The following is a 21736-nucleotide window of genomic DNA, read 5'->3' as shown; positions in this document are numbered from 1 at the left end:
TTTTTTCTTTTTTCTTTGGCTAAAGCTAGGAGAGCAAGGAGAAATGGAGAGACGATGATGCTAGGAAGACAGCTGGTGCCAGATTATATAGCACTTTCAGTGTGGGCTGATGGTGTAGACTCAGATTCCAGGGGGAGGTGTGGGGCTCAGTTTACAGGTAACCAGTGGACTTGCTGAGATGGGTAAGAGTAAATCTGACTTGTATCTTAGGAAGCTACAAGTAGTGAAGAATGACGACGGTGAAGGATGACTTTGGAACAAAAAGTGAGGAACTTGTGAGGATGCTCTGATACTTTGGGAGAAAAGGATGAGAACAAGTTGGGCAATAGAAGAGAAAATAGAGACGGTGCAGAGAAAATGTGTTATGGTAAGAGAGCTGATTGGCTGTGGGAGATGAGAAAGAGGCTGGTGATAACTTGGGTTTCAGAAAAAGGTACTGGGAATACGGGGGGTAGCCTTCACTGAGATTAGGACCACAACAGGGGATACAATGACTTTAGTTTTCAGATTGTTGAATTAGAAGTGAAAATGGGGTATACATGAGAGGTCATGGAATAGGAAACTAAATGACTCCCAAGTATATTCTCATTGTTACCTGCTCTCACAATTAGCCACTAGAATGGGTGCTATGGGTTTAAACTTGGAACCAGCCAAGATTGAGTTAGGACAAAATCAAATAATTTGGGGATCACTTAGAAATGTTAATCCCTAATACTCTATACAACAGACAACCATTAACCCAATTCAAATTGCCAGAAAATGCCGTTCTTACATGATGGGGCTACAAATTCTGATGCCGAGTGTTAAATATTTGAAGCCTGGAGCCACAGGACACCTTTTAGGACAAACTGCTACCCAAATGTCTAGACAAAGAGAAGAAAGACGGCCAGTGAGCCCCAGACGGGGTGTTCTTATGTTCACAGCCTTTCTATCGTATTTCTTCTTGGAGGTTAACCCAAGGTCCAGGCAGGGTGCAGTGACCAGTATCTAGCGATTTCCTACCAGAGCCTCGAGAAGAACGGACAGCCCTCAGGCCCACTGAGAACACATGGGCAAACTGTCATCATCCTGTAGAAAATAACCAGGAGGTGTTACATGTGCTTGAGCTCCAGGACCCAGGGCAGAAGAAAGCACAGCATCTGGATGGGTCCCTGAGGAAGAGCTACCCTCATCTGGACCTGTCTGGTTGCAACACGACTCTGCCCCTCACCCCCCCCAGTTCTAGGATGGAAAGGCAGTAGCAGGCTTTTCTTCATGTGGGAAAACCTCCTGCCCTTCATGACCTTGCTAAAACCGTGTGTCTGGATGTCTGACGAGAAGCCAAACCCACTCTGGGGGCTGTTTTCGACGCACCCCCTCAGCGGAGCGGGCTCCTAGCTTGGTGCCGGCATCTGTAGGGGGGCACCTCCCTCCTCCCCGAGGGCGGCCCTCCCCTGCCCTGGGCTACGGTGCTGGTGTCTGGTGGGGCGGGTGCCCGAGGAGATGGCTGAGCTCCTGCACCACAGGCTCCCTTGCCAGGGGACTTTGCCAGGGATGGCAGCCTTTAAACGCCTCATTAATATTCAAATCTATTCAAGTCATTTCAATTTGAATTCAATGCATATTATCAGATAGAACAAAATGCAAATATATACAAATTCATCCATATGAAGAAATAAATAGGGGGAGCGCCGCACAGTGGGATTATAATCATTCTCAGGGCTTGTCTCTCCTCTAATTCCCCGGAGCCCCGGGGTTAAAGCTGATTGCGATGCTCCCCTTGGGACAGTTTAGCAGCAACATAACCTTTCCCGGACTCAGGCTCTCCCAGGGTCGAACGTTTTGTAAACCTATCTGAAGACGCTATCATTGCCTGCTGATGGAGTCTCTCCCTGGGCTCCCGGGGTAGAGCTGGGGGGGATTTCAGAGTGAGCGTGGGGTGGGGGCCAGCTCAGAGGCCCATCTGGGGCCTCCCATGTTGCATCCTGTAGGCCTGGGAGCTGGCCCTGGAAAGGGTTGGCCACTCAAGCCCTCGCCACGCAGCAAGGCAAGGGGCCAACAGCCCCCAGGCCTTCTATGGAGTCTAACGGCCCCTGGTGGTGAGGTGGGCAAGAAGGGCTAAGCTTCCAAATTCCTTACATGGCTAACCTGAGGGAGACCTCCTGAAGCCTTTACAGCACACTAACGGAACCTCAAAACCTACACGATCCAAAGTGGTGTCTAATGCAATCATAACAGACACTCTGCTTTGCTTAGGCATGTGGAAGGACACACATACTCATCCCTGAGCCTCCAAACCCATGTTCAGTGCCACATACTTACGCCCACTCCCTGTGCCTCCCGCCCAGCCAGAGACTCAGCCAGATGCAGAGGCCAGGAGAGAAAGATCTACTACAGCGAATCCACGTAGAAAAACCCAGTGTCCGTGTGTCCTTTGTTTTACACTATTGCTGTTTATCTCCGTTGCATTTCAATGACTCCAAAGACAGGGGGAGGCCAGGCTATATGATATTTGCAAGGAGCGTTACCATACTCCGTGTTAATGAAGTCAAAGTAAATCGCTATTAAGAAGCATTTAGTGAGGTTTAACTATAGACTCTGGTAGATGCTCCCCTAATCTCTCCCCCATGGGACCAGAGGAATGTTGCATCTAGTAGTATCTCCACTGATTAACGTGGGCATAATTTATACCAAGTCATAGTAGGGTATTACAACAGCCATTCCATAGTAAGCACTCTTTACTTGATAATTTCAAAGTCCTTGATAAATATCAATGGGGTGGGAGATAGTTCTCTCTAATTTATGGATAGGGAGACTGAGGCACAGATTTCTCACACAGAGAGGCAGGATAGGAATGTCTACATTTTCCTGAAAACGAGGGGCCACCCAGCTCCAATTTTGACTTTCGTCCCCTGAGGTGGGAAGGATAATGAACCCCCAGAGATGTCTATGTCCTAGTCCTGGAATAGGTCACCTTACAAGGCAAAAAGGGCCTTGTAGATGTGATTCAGTTAAGAGATGCTGAGATGGGGAGATTATCCTGAATTATCTGGGTGTGCTTGATATAATCACAAACAACCTTATAAGAGAGAGGTGGGAGGCTCAGATTCAGTCGCAGTAGATGTGGTGACAGAGGCAAGAGGTCAGAGTGATGCAGGGAAGCAGCCACTAACCAAGGGATGCAGGTGGCCTGCCTCTGGACACCAGAAAAGGCGAGGAAAAGATTTCCCCTAGAGCTTCCAGAAAGAACCAGTCCTGCCCACACCTTGACCTCAGCCCAGAAGACTCATTTTAGACTTCTGGCCTCCAGAAATGTAATATGACACATTCATGCTGTTTTAAGCCACTAAAGTCGGTGGTAATTTGCATACCAGCCATAGGAAACTAATATAGCCCCGCCCACTCTTTCTCAACTGGGGTTCCTCTTCTGAACCAGGAAAACCAGAAAACAATGAGTATTTTTTTCCCTTCTCCCATGCATAGCACATACCTAGAACCATTTTAGCTGCAGAGGGAACACATTAATTCATTAATACAATGGATGTCTTTTAGGCCTTTTGAGCTTAATTCTCCTGATGAACTCTGTTGAGAAAGGTTGCCTGGCCTCACCTGCTCCCCCAGAAAGCCACACACTGTCCTGCCTTGAAAAGAGACGGAGGATCCAAGCAGACCTGTCCTGACTTTGGGCACCAGCTCACCACGTCTGGAAATGCTGAACCAGAGGGTGACAAATGCCTCCCCTCTGCTTAGCACGCTTTGTAACGATTCAAAGCACTCCTCAATAAGTAACACCTTTGGGAGGCACGTGGGAGAGGCAGCCTGGTTCCCTTTTACATAGGAAGGCCACACCCAGAGCCACGCCACAGACACGAGACAGAGGGAATGGACTCCAGGCCTCTAGTCTAGAGCTGGTGTCACGTGCTCGGAGGATGAGGGGGTGTGGAAGGGTGTTCTGGACCCCAACAAGGTCCTCCTTTATTGACAGGTGGACAGACTCATGGCAGATGCCCTGGGAGAAGCTTCCAGGCACGGTGAAGTCCTCACTATACTGGAGCTACTAAGTCCCCTTATTATGCCTCATTTACAAGAGAGAGCCCCAGTCAAGAGCAATTTCCCCACAGCTTCTGCACAGAGATCCATGTGCCTCAGCTGGAAGCAGCCATCGCTCCTTTCCCAGGATCTTTGCCGAGCTCCCTGCACAAGTTGCTCTCCTGCCTCTCCGTGGACACACTGACCCCATCCCAATCCACGTGGTGATGCAGGAAATACCCACCGGGCCCAGTCTGCCAAGCGCCCTCTAAGGACATGCTCCTTGGAGGCAGGAAGCCAGCATGGGGGGCATGGAGGAGGGAAAGTGGAAGAACTTCTGGGCTTGGATTTGGTTTCCACCTTCACTTTCACACTGACTACCTGTGTGACCTGAGAGAAGCCACTGAACCCGACTGTCTCATTTTCCTTATTTTTTAAAGTGAGGATGAGAGTTGACCATAATACATGTCAAAGGGATCTGAAACCATAACGTTCTATGTAAAGGCAAGGAGGGATTACATTACTATCACCTTTTCCTCAAGGAAGGCTTGGTGCTCACAGGCACACTAGTTGCAGAAGGCAGTGATGGCAAGTAGAGCGTATTCCCTGATGAAGCGCTTTCACGGGCTTGGCAAGTGAAAGGCAGGAGCTATCCAGACTCACTGACACATTGCATCCTCTCCCGGTGTGAGAAACACTAAACCTGTGATGACTGCACCCAGGTCCAACAGAGGCACTACGCAAACCGAGACCACAGGGCCAGCCCTTGCCTTCCAGAAGCTCACAGTCCTGCGGGAAGGCAGACAGGAAAAAACCACTTCAATCTATTGTGACAAGAGGGCTGTGGAAGGAGGGAGGAAGGGCAGTTAATTCCCTGTGAGGAGGGAGGTCAGGGAGACCCTCCGGGAGGCAAGGTGAGCTGACCTTTAGGGTGGAAGTTAGCTGGACCAACATGGCAGAGAGGGGAGGTCCTAACGAGACAGGCGGGGACCTGGGACCTAGGACCCTTTGCTGCAGTGCTTGCACCTGGACAAATGTCTCCTCCAGCAACAAAATACAAAGAAACTCTAAGGGACTAAAAATAACTGCGTGCATGCCCAGTTGGGGTAAATTATGGACAACAAGATACAAAGAGACCAAAACGTCCAATTGCCACTTCTGAAGAGCCTGGAGCCAAAGCAGGGTACTTGCACATGCCCCCTGCACACAACGCCACGAAAGGGTGGGCAGACCACCTAGGCCACCGCTCCAGCCCGACCCCTGGACCCACCCCTACCCTCACCCCATATAAAGAAGCAGCTTGCCCCCCCTCAGGAAGTAAGCTAACAAGGGAACTTGTTTGTTCTCACTCCCCACTGCTGTGGCACGGGCCCCAGTAAAGCCTTGCCTGCATTTCTTGTCTGGCTTCTGGTCAATTTCTATTGATTAAGGTCAGTAACATTTCCAGGTGGGAAGAAAGACCTGTGAGGAAGCCACAAGGCGTGAGGGAGGAGAGGGCACTCAGAGATGCCCCTAGCTTGGCTGGGCTGGAGCCCAGGGTGTGTGAGAGATCAGGCAGGGGAGAGAGTCCAGACCTTTGGCCTGAAGATCTTCATCCTGAAGGTGTCAGGACACCATCAAAGGAACATACAACCGTCCAAAGACAGAGACCTCTGTGCCCCCAAATCAGGCACATGTGCCCATCTTCATAGCTAAGCTACTCAAGTATTTCCTAATGAACCTTAAAAACCTTCTTGTGTTAAAGAGCGTCCCCACCTGGGTTGGGAGAGTTAACGCTGTTCTTTGAACCCTACAGTCTTCTGATCTCTGGGAGACTAGAATGTCTGTCTCCCGCACGCATCTCAGCTGGTTCAATCTTTCTGTCTGTCCATCTGTCTCTCTTCTCGAGTCTGACGGCCGCACACCTGTGTCTTCCCCGCTTCCTCTCTCCCATCACGTCATTATGGAGACATCTGGGAACGCGCACAATGCACGCGCCAGCAGCCCCTGGGGGCGCTGAGGGTGCCTTCAAATCTGGCACCGGCCCCACCTCTCTCTCTCCTCCCATCACCATAGTCATCAGCTCCTGCATTTGGTTTCCTATGGGTGATTTGGGTTGAAGAAGGAGGCCCAGAGGCCCAGTGATGAGAACATCTTTTTTTACGAATTGAAAAATAAAATGACCATAAGCAGCTAGCAGATCCCAGTTCACAATGAAGCAAATATCAATGTCTGTGGTTGTATTGACCTTGAAAATTTTTTTTTTAAAAAAAAACATAACAAGAATTCTTGGGGTGCCTTATTTTATACGTGCGGAATCTGGACCCAGAAAATCCATCCTTTGTGGACATGAGCATCTCTGGTGTACAGCCCTGACTTAAACATTCTGAAGTGCAGGTGGAAGAAAATCTATGGCCGTCCTATGCTGCGTTCTCTCCTGTCACCACAGACCCTCACGTGGCTCTCCCGGGCTCCCTGAGGGGATCAGGGCTGAGAGTCACCCGGAAAGGAGTGATCCTCAGAGCTCTTCGCAGTGATGGGCGGGCAGAGCCACCACATTCTAAATTGTATGTTCTTGGCCTTGGTGCTTGTCTGGTTTCCTAGCTCAGGACTCATGGAGATTCCTGGGTCCATTCTCACCGGGTAAGTCATCCTAAGATAATGTGATATAAAACTCTTAGAGGCAGCTCCCATGAGTCACCTTACTTTCTCTGGTTAAAAACCACTCCCAAGACCCCTTGTACAGCCTAAGCTAATATAAGCAAGATTCACATGGAGGTGAGGTTGGGGGGGCCGGGGATAGAGTGGATGCAGGTGAGTCCCATGCCAGAAAATGCACCACCAGAAACTCGTTTTCCTTTTACAGACAAGTGTCCATGAAGCTGTTCCTTTAAAACATCTCAGTATTTATTGAGAGGAACATTGTGACCTCCACACCCCACCCCCACTGGTGCCTCGTGGACACTCAAATACTCTGAACCCTACTCAACAAAAGTAGCAAAACTGTTCGGTGTAAAGGATATTCATACTTGGATTTGAAAATACTTTTTTCAGTTCACATGGTTGCAACAGCCCTTAAGAAAGATGTAAACAGCCCTGTCATGCCTATGTAAACATTTAAGGTGGAAAACATAACATAAGAAGACCCAGACTAAGACTCAGACGTCAGACTAAGACGTTGACAATGTAAGAAGAATTTCTCTTAAAAATACAGCAGTGTAAATATTTTTATTTTCCTTGGCAGGAATTCAGGGGTATGGATTTTAGAAAGTGGATATCCGTTGATAATAAGAGGGGAATATAGATATTCTATTATTATTCGCAGGAGAAAAGGGGAGGAAAGTAATCTGTTTCTCTCGATGGTATTTCTTGATTCTGATCAGCTCAGCATTCAGCTGCTTTTACCTATGAAGTATGGATTTCTATCTGTGAATACCTCTGCCCTGGTCTGATGAAGAGAAAAACCAAGGCAAAGCTCATGCCCAGAGAAACGGGTATCCACGTGGATTTGGAGCCCTGGTGACAGCTGACAGTGCACTGCTGATGTGATCCGTGTGTTCCACTGAAGGGCTTGGGCCGTGGAATAAGAAGGAGGTTTCCGTCTTTCATGCGGAGATCTACCTGCCTGGCATTCTTCCTCTGTATTCCTCTGATTCGATTTAAAGGAGCTTTGAAAACTTCGAAGAACTTTCATGTTTTGCTAGTTTACGTTAAGTGTCTATCTGAAACCAATATTGTGATTTCAAGCATGGTCTTGGTAGATACATGCCATCTTCAAAAATAATTTCTGACACAAGATAAGATGTACCTGCTGGATCCAAAGTGAGGAGAGTCGAAGTCTGAACGGCATTTGGACTCCCCTGCTTTTCAAGAGTCTTTTCTACTTCTTCCTAACGATCAGTATTAATCATTTCAGAGCCATGTGGTCTTCTGACATTTCTACTCTTCTAGACTTGACAAAAAGGAGGGTTTTGATGTCCTGAGTGCCTTTTCCCGTCAAGTAGCTCTGTTCTCACAGTGCACGGCTAACGGCAGACTAACCTCACCCTAAGCAGAATGGGGTTTCACATTTTTTCTAATCCACTGAAGAAAAGTTAGGTGGTGATGGATTCCTGTTAAGAAATCAGTACTTCGTTTTCAAAATGTTAAGCTGAATTGGAGCTGGGTTGTGGAGGTAAAAAGTAGCACCAGCCGTGGAGCAAAGCTTCTCAAATTCTTACTTGTCCTTTTGCATAAGGGGAGATGATTTCTTCCATTTTTACCAGCTCTTTTCCCCAAGCCCTACAAGTTAGGAACGAGGAGGACCACAGGCCCGGCCAGGGCTTTCTGTGGCTTATAAGGGACTAGTGGGACCAGAATTCTTCCTGAAGGGATGGGCGGCAAAGGACGTGGGTCTTCATCCGAGTGTTTCAATGGTGGTTCCATGCTTGTCCGTGGTGCGACCTTCGGGCAAATCATGGAATCTAAGCCTCAGTAGTTTTCATCTGCTAATGGGTATGACAGTCCTGGCTTTATCAGGTTGCTGTGAGGATTAAATAGGCAAATGCAGGCAAGCTCAGCAAAGGACCTGGCCATAGGCCTCAACAGTGCCTCCCCATGGCTGGTTCCAACTCAACAACCGCACATGTTAGTGGTAGAAAGAGAAACACAATGAGACTATTAGAAGTTTTGCTTCTTCTCTGTTCTCACCATTTCCCCTCTCTATTGAAGGATCCCAGAGGGAGGGTCATGTTTGTAAAAGGAGAAAGGGGAGCAGGTGGCCAAATCAGGGGGCCAGGAAGGCAGGGGACAAAGGGCACATACATACCACCTTGCTATAACATCTTTTTATGTGGGGAAGAGAGCTATCTCTATTATTTTTAGCAAATTCTCAAATCACGCAGCTCTATTTTTCCTCTCTGACCTGTGTTAGCATCACATCTGCAGTTTCAAGCAAGGTTTTGCAAACCTTATGCCAACAGTTTTCTTTTCTGATATGAGATACTCAAGGTATCACCTGCCATGTACCAGCGGGCCTGTTAGTAGTATGGACAGAGCATCCTATGTCCTCCCAACTCTGCTGCGCCCTGCCCCACCCCTAGGAAGACAGACAGTGAGTCTCCACACTCCTGAGCAAGCAGCAAGGGACAGTGGTTGTGACTCAGGTGTGGGAGGCTGCTCTGGCTTGAGCAAAACCTCACATAAAATCCTACTGGCAACCAAAACCTAATGGACAGTCACACAATGTCTGACGATTTCAGACAACATAAACAGCCAGTTCTACCAGCCCCTCAGGCCACACAGAGAAGACAAGAGGGATGCTCCAATGATGCCTCACCCTTCCTTCATCCCACATCTCACTATATTAGTTTATGCCACCCGTGGATCGACTCCGGGCAGAGGTCCAACCCGCTTGTAATTCTCAAAAGATGAATAAGGCAGCTACCTCCCCCTAGAAGATAAAGGAAGAGGTAAGGTGTTCTTGGGGCCAAGAGGACTCCTCCCTTTCCCTCCGACAGAGCGCAGGGCATCGGCTAGCCGTGTCTGTGTCAGGATCCGGCTACCCTGCCTGGAGAGACACACTTTCAAATGAGCAGCCGTGGTACATGGCAATTTTTAAATGGTGCCTGTTTCTGTCCACAGGTGAAAACAGAGTAGCTCCTCTGGAGCCGGCCCGCGACATCAGGGATTATGAGGACTAATTTGAGCATGTCTGTTTGGCTTTTTCAGCAGCAGAGGGGCGCAGCAGCAGAAATACTGGCTCCCAGATCATTAAAGGGGCAAACACCTGGGAGGGGCAGTGGGCTCCCCGGGGAGAAGTGGGGCTCCAGGCTGCCAGCCACCCTCCTGGGAGGACTAACCCATCCATCACCCTCAGGACAGACATCACCACAGACAGCGACACCGCTAGCGGGGGCTCTCTAGCCCCTCTCTCTGTAGCTCTTCCAAGCCCCTCGAGCATTTTGAAATGTGTCCACATACCTCTTGCCACTCTACATAGGCATCCCCCTTAATACTCTGCCCTCACATCCATCAGAAAGAGGAGAAAGGAAGTGAGCCTCCTTGGGGAGCTGCTGCCCTCCGGAAGGCCTGCTCTTCCCTTCCAGGCCCTCTGCCCGCCCTCAGCTGCCCCAGCTCCGTTGCCTGGGCACCCTGACTCTCTTCCTGGTACTAAGAGGCAGCCCTGGGCCTCCTGCTTTCAGCTCATTCTTGGGCTTTGCAAGCGCTGCTGCTGCCACCGTCAGGCAGATGTAGGAACTGCAGGGCTCACCCGGTTTCAGATCCCACAACGTTCTGCTCTGCCAGCTCTTGACCGATATGGTCCCAAGACAAACACAGGCCCTGTCTCCCCAGGCCCCGTCACAAGGGCGCAGTGTCTTATGCAAGAAGGAGGCTTCAGAGTCTAGCTCTCCGAAGAAATGGGACTCCCCGTGAACGTGGGGTAGACCCCAGCATCCTTAAGCGGGCACAGAAAAGTGCGGGTCGTAGGACGTGGAGAACAAAGCCACTGGGAGATTAATTGGCAGGTGCTCTTCCTCTGGGATGAAGGTAGGCAGGCAGGGAAGGGGAGCCGTCACTCCTTGTGCGGCACCGGGATGGGTCCCCGGGAGAGAGCTCTAAGTCTCTGTCCCCTGAACACCTGCATGATGAGCCAGCTGGGCCCGGTGTCACTCTGAAGCTGTCATAGCTCCCAGCATTGCCGAGGGTGACAGATGGCCTGTCACGCTGCACTGGAGCTGCATCACCTGTGACATGTGCAGGTGACTGACAGAGATGGGAACTGACACGCATTAAAGAACAGAAGGCCCGATTGTTTCTTGGGAGGAGTGGGTGGCTGCCCGAGGGTGTTTCTCTTGGCAGTGTTCCTGGTGACCCGATGGTCATTCAAGGCCTTGGTGGGAGAGGAACATCTTCCTACAGGGCAAACCACACTTTAAACCATCAAGGTCTTTCCTCCGTCCTCCAGCGGGAGGGGGGGGGGGGCGCGTCTCAGCCTCTGCTGTGGTGTGTGGTGATGCGGGGGGATCAGAGGCACGGTGTTCTTTTCTTTCATTTTCCCCCACATTTTATTCCAATAGTCGATATTTATTCATAGCCTCCCATATGCTGACTAGGGTGCTAGGCACCAGGGCGATAAAAGAAATGGAGATTTTAATCAACCAGTTAAGAATAGCCCCTGGCTCTTTTTGGTTGTTTTTGTTTTTGTCAGAACAGCTACGAAAGGAGCTACCCAAGCAGCAGCTCCTTGACTGCTATTCAGCCCAAAAGGCTGGCCTGTCTTTTCCCCAGGTGGAGGGGCCTGGAAACCTCGGGCCTTCAAGTTAAAGCTGAAGGCCGGACAGAGGAAGGGACCAGCTCAGGAAGAGTCTGGAGTCGATCAAAAAGAGACAGAGCTGCAATGCCGGGTCACGGTTCAGAGGTCAACTCCCCAATTTTCATAGGGGACTCCCCCTAAAGCCCTCGCCTGTGCCTAGACACAGGATTTGCACAAGTTCTAAGAATGTGGCTCATCTCAGGCCCCAGCTTAAGATCATCTCATGTGTTTGTCAGCACTGCTGATGTGGATCCACCAGCCTCTTGAGAAGCACTGAGGCTTCTCGACAACGCAGTGAGCACAATGAGGAGTGAGCGCGGTCAGCAAAGGAACTTTTCTGAGGGCCTGATAGTGACAGTGGCCGCCTCTCGCTGTTATCACGGTGACGAATGAAGCAGCGCTCGTGGAAAGCCATGTGCAACGCGTGAAGCTTTACACAAACGCTAAATATCATCATCATCATTCTGATACCATAATCATTGCTACCGCTGCTGCCACCACCACCAACCCAAAGAATCTGTCCGGCACCTGCAAGAAAATGAGCTGGACAAAGAGATCTATAACCCGTCATCTACTTTCTAGATGATAGAGGATGGTAGAAGAGTGTATTATCCAAAATAAATAGCTTGTTGTTAATAGATGATATTTAGGAAATCTTGGAATTGGAGAGAATTTCGATGTTATCTAGGCTACCCTCCAATCTGACTCTTCCATTATCATTATTTATTTTTTTTTAGGAGACTCACTTTATCATTATTTTTTTATTGAAGTATAGTTGATTTACAATGTTGTGTTAAATCCTGCTGTACAACAAAGTGAATCAATTATACATAGATATACGTTCTTTATTATATTCTCTTCCATTATGGTTTAACCCAGGATATTGACTAAAGTTCCTTGTGCTGTACAGTAGGACCTTGTTGTCCATCTCGACTCTTCCATTCTCGATGGCCCGAATTCCACTCATAGCCTTGCAGCAATGGCAGGCCATTTACCCAGCCAGCCTTCGACAGTAGGGTTAGCTGTGGACAGTCTTGGAGATGTCACTGTCTTCTTCCTGCACGCCAGTGCAGGGTTTGGCTTCAGCCCTGAGCTTGTCCCGCCAGCCCCGCCACCTCCTGAAGAGAGCGGGCCAGAGTGTGGAACGAGCGGGCCAGAGTGTGGAACGTGTGATCTGATGATGTTCTCTGCTCTTGAATGAAAGGTTACTTGGTGCTGGAGACTTGTAAGCAAATCAGTTAGCTTGTAACCTTGTTTCCCCCAGAGCCAGGGTAGCTTAGCTTCCTCCTGAGAACAGGAAAGAAGTCCTCAGCAGAACGTCCCCAGGCACTTCTTGCTTGTCTCATCCTTGCCCCCACCTGCCTTTCTGATTTACCATTCGTCCTCAATGTTAGGTTTCCTCCACCTCCGCCTAGCCTTCCAGGGGCCCCAGAAACTGGAAACTCCCATTCCTCAGAGCACTCCATCCGACTAACAATCCTGCATGTACTCGGCTATCCCTGCTTCTGTGTTCTCCGTGGTCCTGTCCACTTTCCATCCCTATACACACTACTACGTAGGAAGATGAGTGAGGCTATTTCCATTCAATTCTACATTTTTTAAGCCCCATGTGCAACACAGGGAATACCAAGAATAAATAACATGTTGATCTGTCTCTCTCTTTTTTTTTTTGTCCATTGAACCCATGGTATAGAGAGCATTACAGACCCATAAGCTACTAACGATGTTTCTAAAGAATAGACTTAATTTTGACGATCCATCCTCAAAACATTTAGCATGGTACTCACGACCATTCACAAGCTTCCTCAACACCCAGAAGTCTAGCCCCCAAACAAACCACTGCTTCTGAACCCTGACATCCTGTCCCGCCTTCTGACCTGTGCACACATCTGAGGTACCACCTGGGACCATCTTTCTTTGCGTCATCGGGAGAACTCTAGACACCTTTTCCGATCAAGTCACCTCCTCTGCACAGCCCTTCTTAATACCTTTAGCGATTCCTGATGCTCTCAGCACACTCTGACTACTCTGAGCTGTTGAATTGTAACGACAAGTCCAACTGTTTGCTCCTTGACTAGCCTGAGAGCTCCCCTGGGGCAGAAACACAGCCTCAGTCATCTTTTCATCAAAAGTCCCTGGCACAGTGTGTCCACCATGTAGGAGGCCCCCAATGAGGGCTGGCTGAGTGGACAGGCTGAGCTCTGGTGTCATAAAATACTACTTAATCACAAAGGACGGAGTAAGAAATGTGGCCCCCTGAGACACGGACCCTCTGGAGCCCCTGGGGAAGAGTGTGGAAAGGCGAAAATGATGTTTGGTTGTCACTGCTGCAGCTGTCAGTGTCAGATTTCAAATTCCTGTCTTCTAGGCACTAGTTAGAAAGAACGTGAGCTCGCAACAACTGTCCAGTGAACACAGGCCAAGCAAGCAGACCACCTGAGATAATCCAGCCTGATGGGCACACCTCCTTTTAATGATGACAAATGCATGCCATGGCAGCCCTGGTTTCAGTGATCGAAAAACAACCTCAGGCAAATCTCCGTCACTTTGCTCAGGAGGACACCAACACCAGGTGGAAGATTAGGGGAAAAGCTCATCCTGCATTTGAGGAAAATGGCTGATTTGTTCTAAGTTTTGGATATCGCTACACTGTAGCAATAAGTGGTATGTGTGTGTGTGCGTGCGGGCAGGCATGCATGTGTGTGGAGAAGGCGTTCACGGATGGGAGGAGGCTTGAAAGTGGGCACGGTACGGCTTCTTGGCCGCCAGGAGAAACCTCCCCATGGCGTGTCGGGAGGTGTCTACATTTGGCTACTCCTTGCCTTGATTCCAGCCAGGAGAGGACGAGTGTCTGTCTCTCAGGCTCCGTGCCCCAGCCAGGGCTGCAACACAATAACTCTGCAACGAGCAGGAGTCACTAGTGCTGGCCACTGTTTCCGTGGCTTTAACTTGTTACCAACGTGCCCAGGGGAAGCTGACATTTATTTAATCCTCAAAGCGGTATGGCCTGCGTCCTCACGGAAACATTGTATGCTTAGGGAAGACATCTGTTTCCAAGCAGCTTATGCTAAACTGCAACTACACAAAGGAAACACTTACCTAATGTTGACATTTACTGACTTCTAGAAGTATACGGCCAGAATACTCATTTTTACCATTGGGAGAGGAGGGGAAAAAAAAAAAAGCGCCATATTTGATCCCTAGCTCTTTCAGTGGGTTAGAAGTAGAAAGTTAATGAAAGTTAATGTTAATGTGGGGTGGAGATCCCTAGTCTGTGGCAACTGCGTGGGTTGGGTATACTCTTCAAGCTCAGCAGAGAGCAGGACACAGCATTCTTTGCGTGAATGTGACGGAAGTATTCTAATGATCCATAAGGCATATCTATATTCCTATTTGACGGGCCGACCTTCCTGGATTCTGGCTTTCCCCTGGGGAAAAGAAAATGACCCACGATGACCTACAGAGCTGTACCGTCTCAATGCAGGAGACTCCGCACCCTTCCCCTAGCTGGAAATAAAATCCCACTCTATTTGGAACACCGGGCAAAGCTATCACAACCTGACACAGGATGCTGGCACGCCTTGCTCCCCGCTCCCTGTGACTAGAAGTGATGTGATATGAAACCGGCGGGCACAGACATCCCCAGGGCAGCAGCTCCAGCCAGACCCTGCACCATGAACGTTGGAGAGTCCACTGACCTTGAGGGAAGACTGGGGCCCCAATCACTGCTGCAAGAACCATCATTAAGGTCAGGATCGGTGCCGTGGTGAGACTCCAAGGGTGGATTCCAGCAAGCTCATGGTCTCACTGACCCCCTCCACTGCTGAATCAGAACGGCCCTGTTCCTGGGGTGGGGGGAAGGAACCCGGCACCCCGTTATTTCTAGGTTGACCCTGATTAAAAAGGCCTGCACTGGTTTTACACCCAGAAGTCATCTCAACAGCTTACAAGGATAAGGGCTGTAGCCGAGAAATGATGCCTAAGGCTGTGTAATTGTCCCCACCCCCAATTACATGGAGGCCCTGAAATGAATGCCCCTGGCCTCCTCCCCAACCCTCCATCACAGGCAATTTTCTTTCCCTCGTTGGTGTTTCCAAAACAGTTTATCTTTTTATCTCCTTGGAAGAAAAGTACTCTGCAAATCAAAGGAATCATTAGTATTGTTATTATTTTGCTGTTGAAATCTCTTGAATTCACTCAGGATTACTCATGGGCTTTTTTGGGTCTGCAATATAATGCTTCCTGAGTCACCCCCACCGGGCTGAACAAAAAAGAAAAATTGCATCTTCAGGCCTAATGCCCTACTCCGCAGGTCCCCACTGGCCCTGGCTCCTATCAGGGCTTGGAAGGAGTCTACCAACACTGGCACCCCAGGCGGATCTGCTGCCATGTTCCAAGCGAGATCTGCCTTTTGTAACCCAAGAGGGAGGCTCTGTGGGATCCTCTGAGCGCAGCGGGGAGGCCCTGACCCCACCACACATCCCTCTCCCCCTGGGACATATCTCCTCCCTCCTCTATAGGTCTGGCTGGCAACTGACAGCTCCCTGCTGGGCAGCAGACACAGTGACCACCCCCAGGCCCAACAGATATGTCCCAGCTCTCCTCACCCAGGAGATCTGTGAAAGAAGGGGTCCCACACCCTTGGCAGCTGTGCACTGACCTTCCAGGACAAAAGAAGTGATTCTTCCCCCTCTAGACAAGCCATCAGATCACATGGGTTGCCGGTGGGGGAAGTCTCACACTTATTACTTGCTCTATCTTTTGTTCTGTGATATTTCTGGGGAAGGATAAATGCTTCCAAAGTTGCCGTTCACTCCCAATTTCCTTTTCCAATACGTTCTCAGCCTGTAACCCCCCTCGGATCCCCTCCATACTTCTGGCTGCCTCGGCTGTGATTGTGCTGTTTTCTGAGAAACCCCTCCCTGCCCTCCCCAAGGGAGCTTCTTGCAAGTTGAAGCCTCTTGCCCTTGCTTACCCCTTCCCATGCTTCCTGTCACCCACCCAGGTCCCCTTCCCCCGGCTACCTCTCTCCACTCACACTCTATCTTACCCTCTGTCTGCTTGATGCTCTCCTGTTCCCTTGGAGATTTGTGTCACCAAGAACCTCTGCCCCTCTGATGGCCATCTGGCCCTCTTGGTGATTCCTGCCAGCAAGTTAGGAGAGCAAGTGGCTTAGATTCTTCCCAACAGGGAGATGACACCCCGGATTAATCCTCAACTCAGGCCTCAGGCCACTGACAGGCAAATGCAAGCTTTCACTCTCACCCCAACATGTTCAGAGCAGTGTGGTGCATATGTAAAGCCAACAAGGGAGCTGGACTCCCCAGAATCGGAACTTTCAGGCCCACAAGGTTACTAGGCAGGACAGGACACTCTGGGATGCTAGAGCAAAACGTCAGAGTGGAGAAGAGGACACCTTTCCTAGGAGCGGCCGAATAGGAGGCACCGAGCTTGTACCACTGCACACTCCCCGAACTGTCTCAGAACCAGAGATCTGACGGGAAGCAGGGCGCCCTCCGTCCTGCTAGAACATCATCCCCCCAAAGCAACTTAAGACGTGGCTGTGCAGGCTGGATGGCGCGGGTCTTGAAGATGAAGGGGGGCACAGAAGGAAATCGTTGTGGGCAAACCGAAATGAGCAAGGGAAAAACACAGCAAGTTCTAAGTGTATGGATGACAAGAGGATAGATTCCTTTTCACCCAGGCGCAGAACATGCCTCTTCCCTGTGGGAGGCCAAGCGTGCTGTGACATTATCCCTCTCTGTACAGAGCACGCCGTCCTGACAGCTGGGGAAGAGGCATCCCCGTCAAGAGAGAAACCCACAAACAGCGCACGCCGGCAGCTCTCCACGTCCTTGTGGGGAGCCAGGCCCGGGGACATTGGCCACGGCGGGAACGGAGGAATGCCATTTGGCCTTTCTACTGCCACCTTAAGAACGATCAATACATATTTAATCTCAACCTATATGAAACGTCCAAAGTTTACAAGATAAGGGATACAGCATATCACTCACATTAATTATACCTTCATTTTACTCTCTGAAGGGGAATGAAAACAAAGGAAAGGTGAATAAATATTTAACAACTTAGAAGAGAAAGGATGACTGAAACGACTTACTTTAAGAGTTTACCTAAATGTTTTGCTTTTAAAGTCTTCCGAGCGCTGTTTGGAGCAGCCCCTCTGTACGGGAGGCATGAGAACTGTGTTTCCAGCGACTTCAAAATGACATGCAGTTTCCCGCCGTGAGAGGCGTTGAACAGCGGATGAATGTGTCACTAGAGGGCCAGAGAAGGCCCCCAAAAGAGCCCTGGGCGCTTGTTTTCTCCGAGTGGAGGGCCATCTCTGAGCCTCTGCACATTTCCTTGGAAAGCATCCCCGGAGGAAGGGCACGCGGGAGGTGGGATCAGATGGGTGGCTCAGAGGGGGTGTCAGGTGGGGTGCGACGGCAGACGGGGGATGAGAGAGCGGGGGCCATCTAAAGCCTGTGGGCTAGTCCTTTCGTGACCTGTTGAAAGTGTATACTCTCTATCTGATAACTCGATAAACATATGGCACCAGGCAGGAGTTGGGCATAGTATACGAATTAAGCAAATATGTGTAAACGGTCAAATGGAATCCTCTGGGGAATTCACAATACTCAAAACATCATCCACATTCAAATCAATGCCCCCGGATCAAGTCAAAAGGTATTCTATTCCAGTGAAGTCCATTAAACATTGTCCCATTTGACCCTTAATTCCTACAGTGAGACACCATCTACTCAAGGAACCTACCCTACAATGTCCAGTGATGTAGGGGATTCTGATTGGCTACGTCCACTTTGGTCTCCTTGTCTTTCTTTAGACTTGTTTCGGAGTCCCGTCGACTATGCATCTACCATTTAGTAGGGTGGGCACAGCTGGCCAAGCTCAGAAAACTCAGGAATAACAAGGAACTAGGAACTGCATGATGCTGTGGTTCCTTCCTAGTGCTCTTGGGGCTTAGGATAGAAGAAGCAGAGCATTTGGCCTCCATAGGTAAATATTTAAAGATTTATATGAGGCAATCAAGAAACAGCTCTGTACTGAGAAAGGAATAAGCGAAGTAGAAGTTGCACGCTGTGATGATTCCGACAGCCAGAGAGGCACTTAGGCACCTATAGGCTTCTTGTGTCAATCTAGACAAGAGTCTCGGCTCAAGCTTCTAAGAACATAAACAACGGAGAGAGTAAAACGTGCACTGGTTCCATGAACCTGGGTGTAGGGGGGAGGGACGGTTGGATCCTCTATTTAGGGATTCTACATGTAACTCCCTGAGTGAATGAATTGGTAAGAGGCAAAGGAGAATGACGGTGAGTATGTGTGTCGGTGTAGGTGTGACCCATAAGCCAGGGCACACACATCCAACAAAGAGGGTCATCTCACAAAACGGTAATAGAACCCCAATGTTTCTATACCAGTGTTCTGAGATAGTTCTTATTCATTCAGCCCAAAAACTCCGGGGAAGGCAATTTATCTTCCTGCTGCTGTAGGGAGCCCTGGTGAGAGGCACAAAACCACATGAATATGTGAGAGTATGTGTGTGTGTGTGTGTGTGTGTGTACATTAGAATTACATACAAGCAGGGATACACGCATACTCGGATGTGGGAAGGGCCCCCAGGTTAAATCAGGATGGTCAGAAGCAAAGTTTGACAGCGGGAAAATCTGCAGTGACCACAAGTAGCAGCTGAGGAGCTGGGGAAGGAGGTGTGGGTTTCTGCTCTCATCTGGCTTCTCCCTGACAGGGGAAGAAAGGGAGACATGCTGTTTGCTGGCAAAGCCAGCCACCCATGGCGGTGCTGTGCTTTCTCAAAAACTTTTACCCTTCATTTAATCAACAGATGGACGTGCTCTGTTGTGGATTTTTCTGAGAGGCCTGTTCCTCCCAGAGCTGTGCTGGCTGGCACAAATGCCGCCTCAGATGGCAGAGACAGCGCCGGCATTCCAGAAGCGGGGGAAGGAACCGACTGACTTGTCCCTCAAACTCAATTCCACAGGTGACTCGGATGCCACCGGCTCTGCGGGCACTGGCCATCCATCTCCCCAACGGCCGTCCCTGCCCTCCACCGCCACGGGCCCCAAGGCTCCCAGGGGCAGGGAGCCCGAGGTGGCCAAGTTCTTTTCGGAAAGTCCACCAGCTTCTCTGCCCCTGCTAAGCTGCAGAAAGGAAGCAATCAGCATCACGGGCGGAATTTCATTGTATGCCCTGAAATCTAGTGTTGTGTAGGACTCAGAATGCAGTCGTATTCAGAGAAGCCGATTACATTCAATGAAACTCTTGAGAAGCTTTTCCCAAACATTGCACATCTCCCCATGGTCCATTCTGTCATCGCAGACCCCTCCACACGCATTCCCTTCCGAATACACCCGTGCCAGCCCGACCTTATTCGTGCTGAAATAGCCACGTAAACAAAGCTCTCCTTCCCGGCCCTCTTCTCCAACCTGCGTCTGGAGGAGAGGAGGCGCCCAGAAGTTCAGAGCCGCACAGCCACAACGCTGCCGCCTAATTAACATACCGGGAGCATAAAGAACTCATTTGCATTGGCGAGTTTGAGCTGGATGTTGACAAGTGAGGGGAGAAAGTCACCCTCCCCTCCGGTATCCCTGCCTTCCAAAGGAAAATAAACAGTACCATTTTGTTGCATTTTCAAAGGCAAAGAGGCAATGTCAGTGCCTCTCGGTCGGGCACCAGGAGACGCATCCATCAGTTCGAGTTTCCGAACCCTGCCCACATTCCTGCTCGCAGCCTCGCGCGCCCTGACAACCCCGCCGACTTTTTTTGCAACTCCAGCGGCGCACGGGTCCTACCTTGGCTGAAGAGGAAGAAGCAGACGAACAGCAGGTCGAGCTGGAAAGGTCTCATTCCTCCGCGCGCCGAGGGGAAGCCGGCGGGGCAACTTGGGTTCGCGGTGAGTTTCTCCTGCTCGGCGGCTCGTGGTGCCCTGCCTCCGCCGCGGTCCTCCCGGGTTCGCGCCGACCATCTGTCTGTCCGTCGGTCCCTCCGGGTGGCCTCGGGCTCCGTGCCTCAGGGGATCCGCAGCCAGCCGAGGCAAGTCGCCTGTTCCTAGCCGCCTCGGGAAGCCGGGTTTGTCAGCGCCGTCCCCTCTCCGAGCAGCTCCATCCTCTGGCGCTCGGCATCCCAGGCACACAGCTTCCTCCGGCGGCTCCTCCCACAGCCGGCGCGCGAGCGAGCCAGGGAGCGAGTGAAGAGTGACAGAAGGGCTCCTTTCACTGAAGCTGGGGCGGAGGGAGAGGGAGGGGAAACAGGTCATAATTAAAGAGGAAATACTTGGTGAAAGGCGATCTATGCAAAACGGAGGGTGGCGGTGGTGCAGGGGAGGCTCTGTTCTTTCTTTCCTTCTTTTTTTCCCCCTACATAGGGGGAAATTCAGCTTTTGCCACCATTATTGACCAAAAGACATCTTGAACAGGGAGCGGAGGTGTGACTTTTTGTCCACAGGACATAATATTGTTTAAAGGAGTGAAGGATGGCTGGATGCACGTACCCACACTACAATATGCCTGCCTTGCCTTTGCACGGGGGACTGGAAACCGGGCTGGATGGGGAAAAGCAAGAGGCAAGGGGGGATACATCTTTCCCCAGGAAAGACTTGGCCAGTGTGTGCAGCAGGAGTCTCGGAGTTGGGGAAAAGATAAGCACGCTTTGCATTTTTGAGACTTTCCTAGGAGGGGGCTAGGTAATAAGCTGGGAACGTTTGCACCTTGGTTTTGCTTTGCCATACTCCTAGGAAACAAAATGAAGGAACTAGAGGGAAAGCAGGTAGATTTATGACACATACCCATTTGTTATTATTATTATCCCGGTTTGTGCATTTCCTACCAAGGATAGGGGAGCAGGCTGGCTTTGCATTTGGAGTCTCTCCTCTAAAGAGCACCCCATCACTCTGAGCGTGTCTTTTCTCCAAGAGGTGCTGTGAATCCTACTGCGAAGGAGAGGCCAAGGTCACAGACAACTGCCTCCTAAGAACCTTCAGGTCTTTCACCTGTCATGAAACTCACACTCAAATCAAACTCTATTTCCTCCCGGATATCAAAGCAAATTTATCTAGGTCTATTTATTTGAGAGATATTTAGATATGCCTGGTATAAGCAGGGCATTGGGGGAAATAAAACTGCAGGCGCAGTCCATGCCTTCAGGAGCTCATAATTTAGTGTGGAAGCAGAGTACACACATAAGATACAAACTGTAAGGATAGTTACAAAGCAACATATAAAAATATACAGCATTATGCAGAAGAAGGGGACGTAATGAGTAAGGAGAGGGAAATGAAAGATGCTCACTCGATTTGTGGCATGCAATTATAAAATCAATCATTACTTTCATCAGTCACTGGACCTTGTAGAGGTGTTTTGGGAAACTCTTAGCTTTTCTTCCAACAGTATTACATATTTTGGGGACTTTGCTGATTGCAAG

At 50.0% G+C, this 21736-nt stretch overlaps 1 protein-coding gene across 2 annotated transcripts in view; it reads right to left on the bottom strand.

The window, feature by feature from the left end:
* The window catches only part of KIRREL3 (kirre like nephrin family adhesion molecule 3), a 540145-nt gene extending 519607 nt beyond the window's left edge, over nt 1-20538 (bottom strand). Inside the window, exon 1 of one of the 2 annotated variants that reach the window (XM_032639118.1) lies at nt 20110-20538. In XM_032639118.1, the coding sequence (XP_032495009.1) occupies nt 20110-20164 (55 nt within the window). In that variant the 5' untranslated portion in view covers nt 20165-20538. The remainder of the gene's footprint in view (nt 1-20109) is intronic. The other variant, XM_032639117.1, reaches the window with a different exon arrangement.
* Nucleotides 20539-21736: the final 1198 nt, after the last annotated feature.

The sequence above is a fragment of the Phocoena sinus genome, chromosome 8, assembly GCF_008692025.1.
Source record: "Phocoena sinus isolate mPhoSin1 chromosome 8, mPhoSin1.pri, whole genome shotgun sequence".
Taxonomy (NCBI): Eukaryota; Metazoa; Chordata; class Mammalia; order Artiodactyla; family Phocoenidae; genus Phocoena; species Phocoena sinus.
Note: the sequence above shows the minus strand (reverse complement) of the source record. Positions and strands in the feature narration are given on the sequence as shown.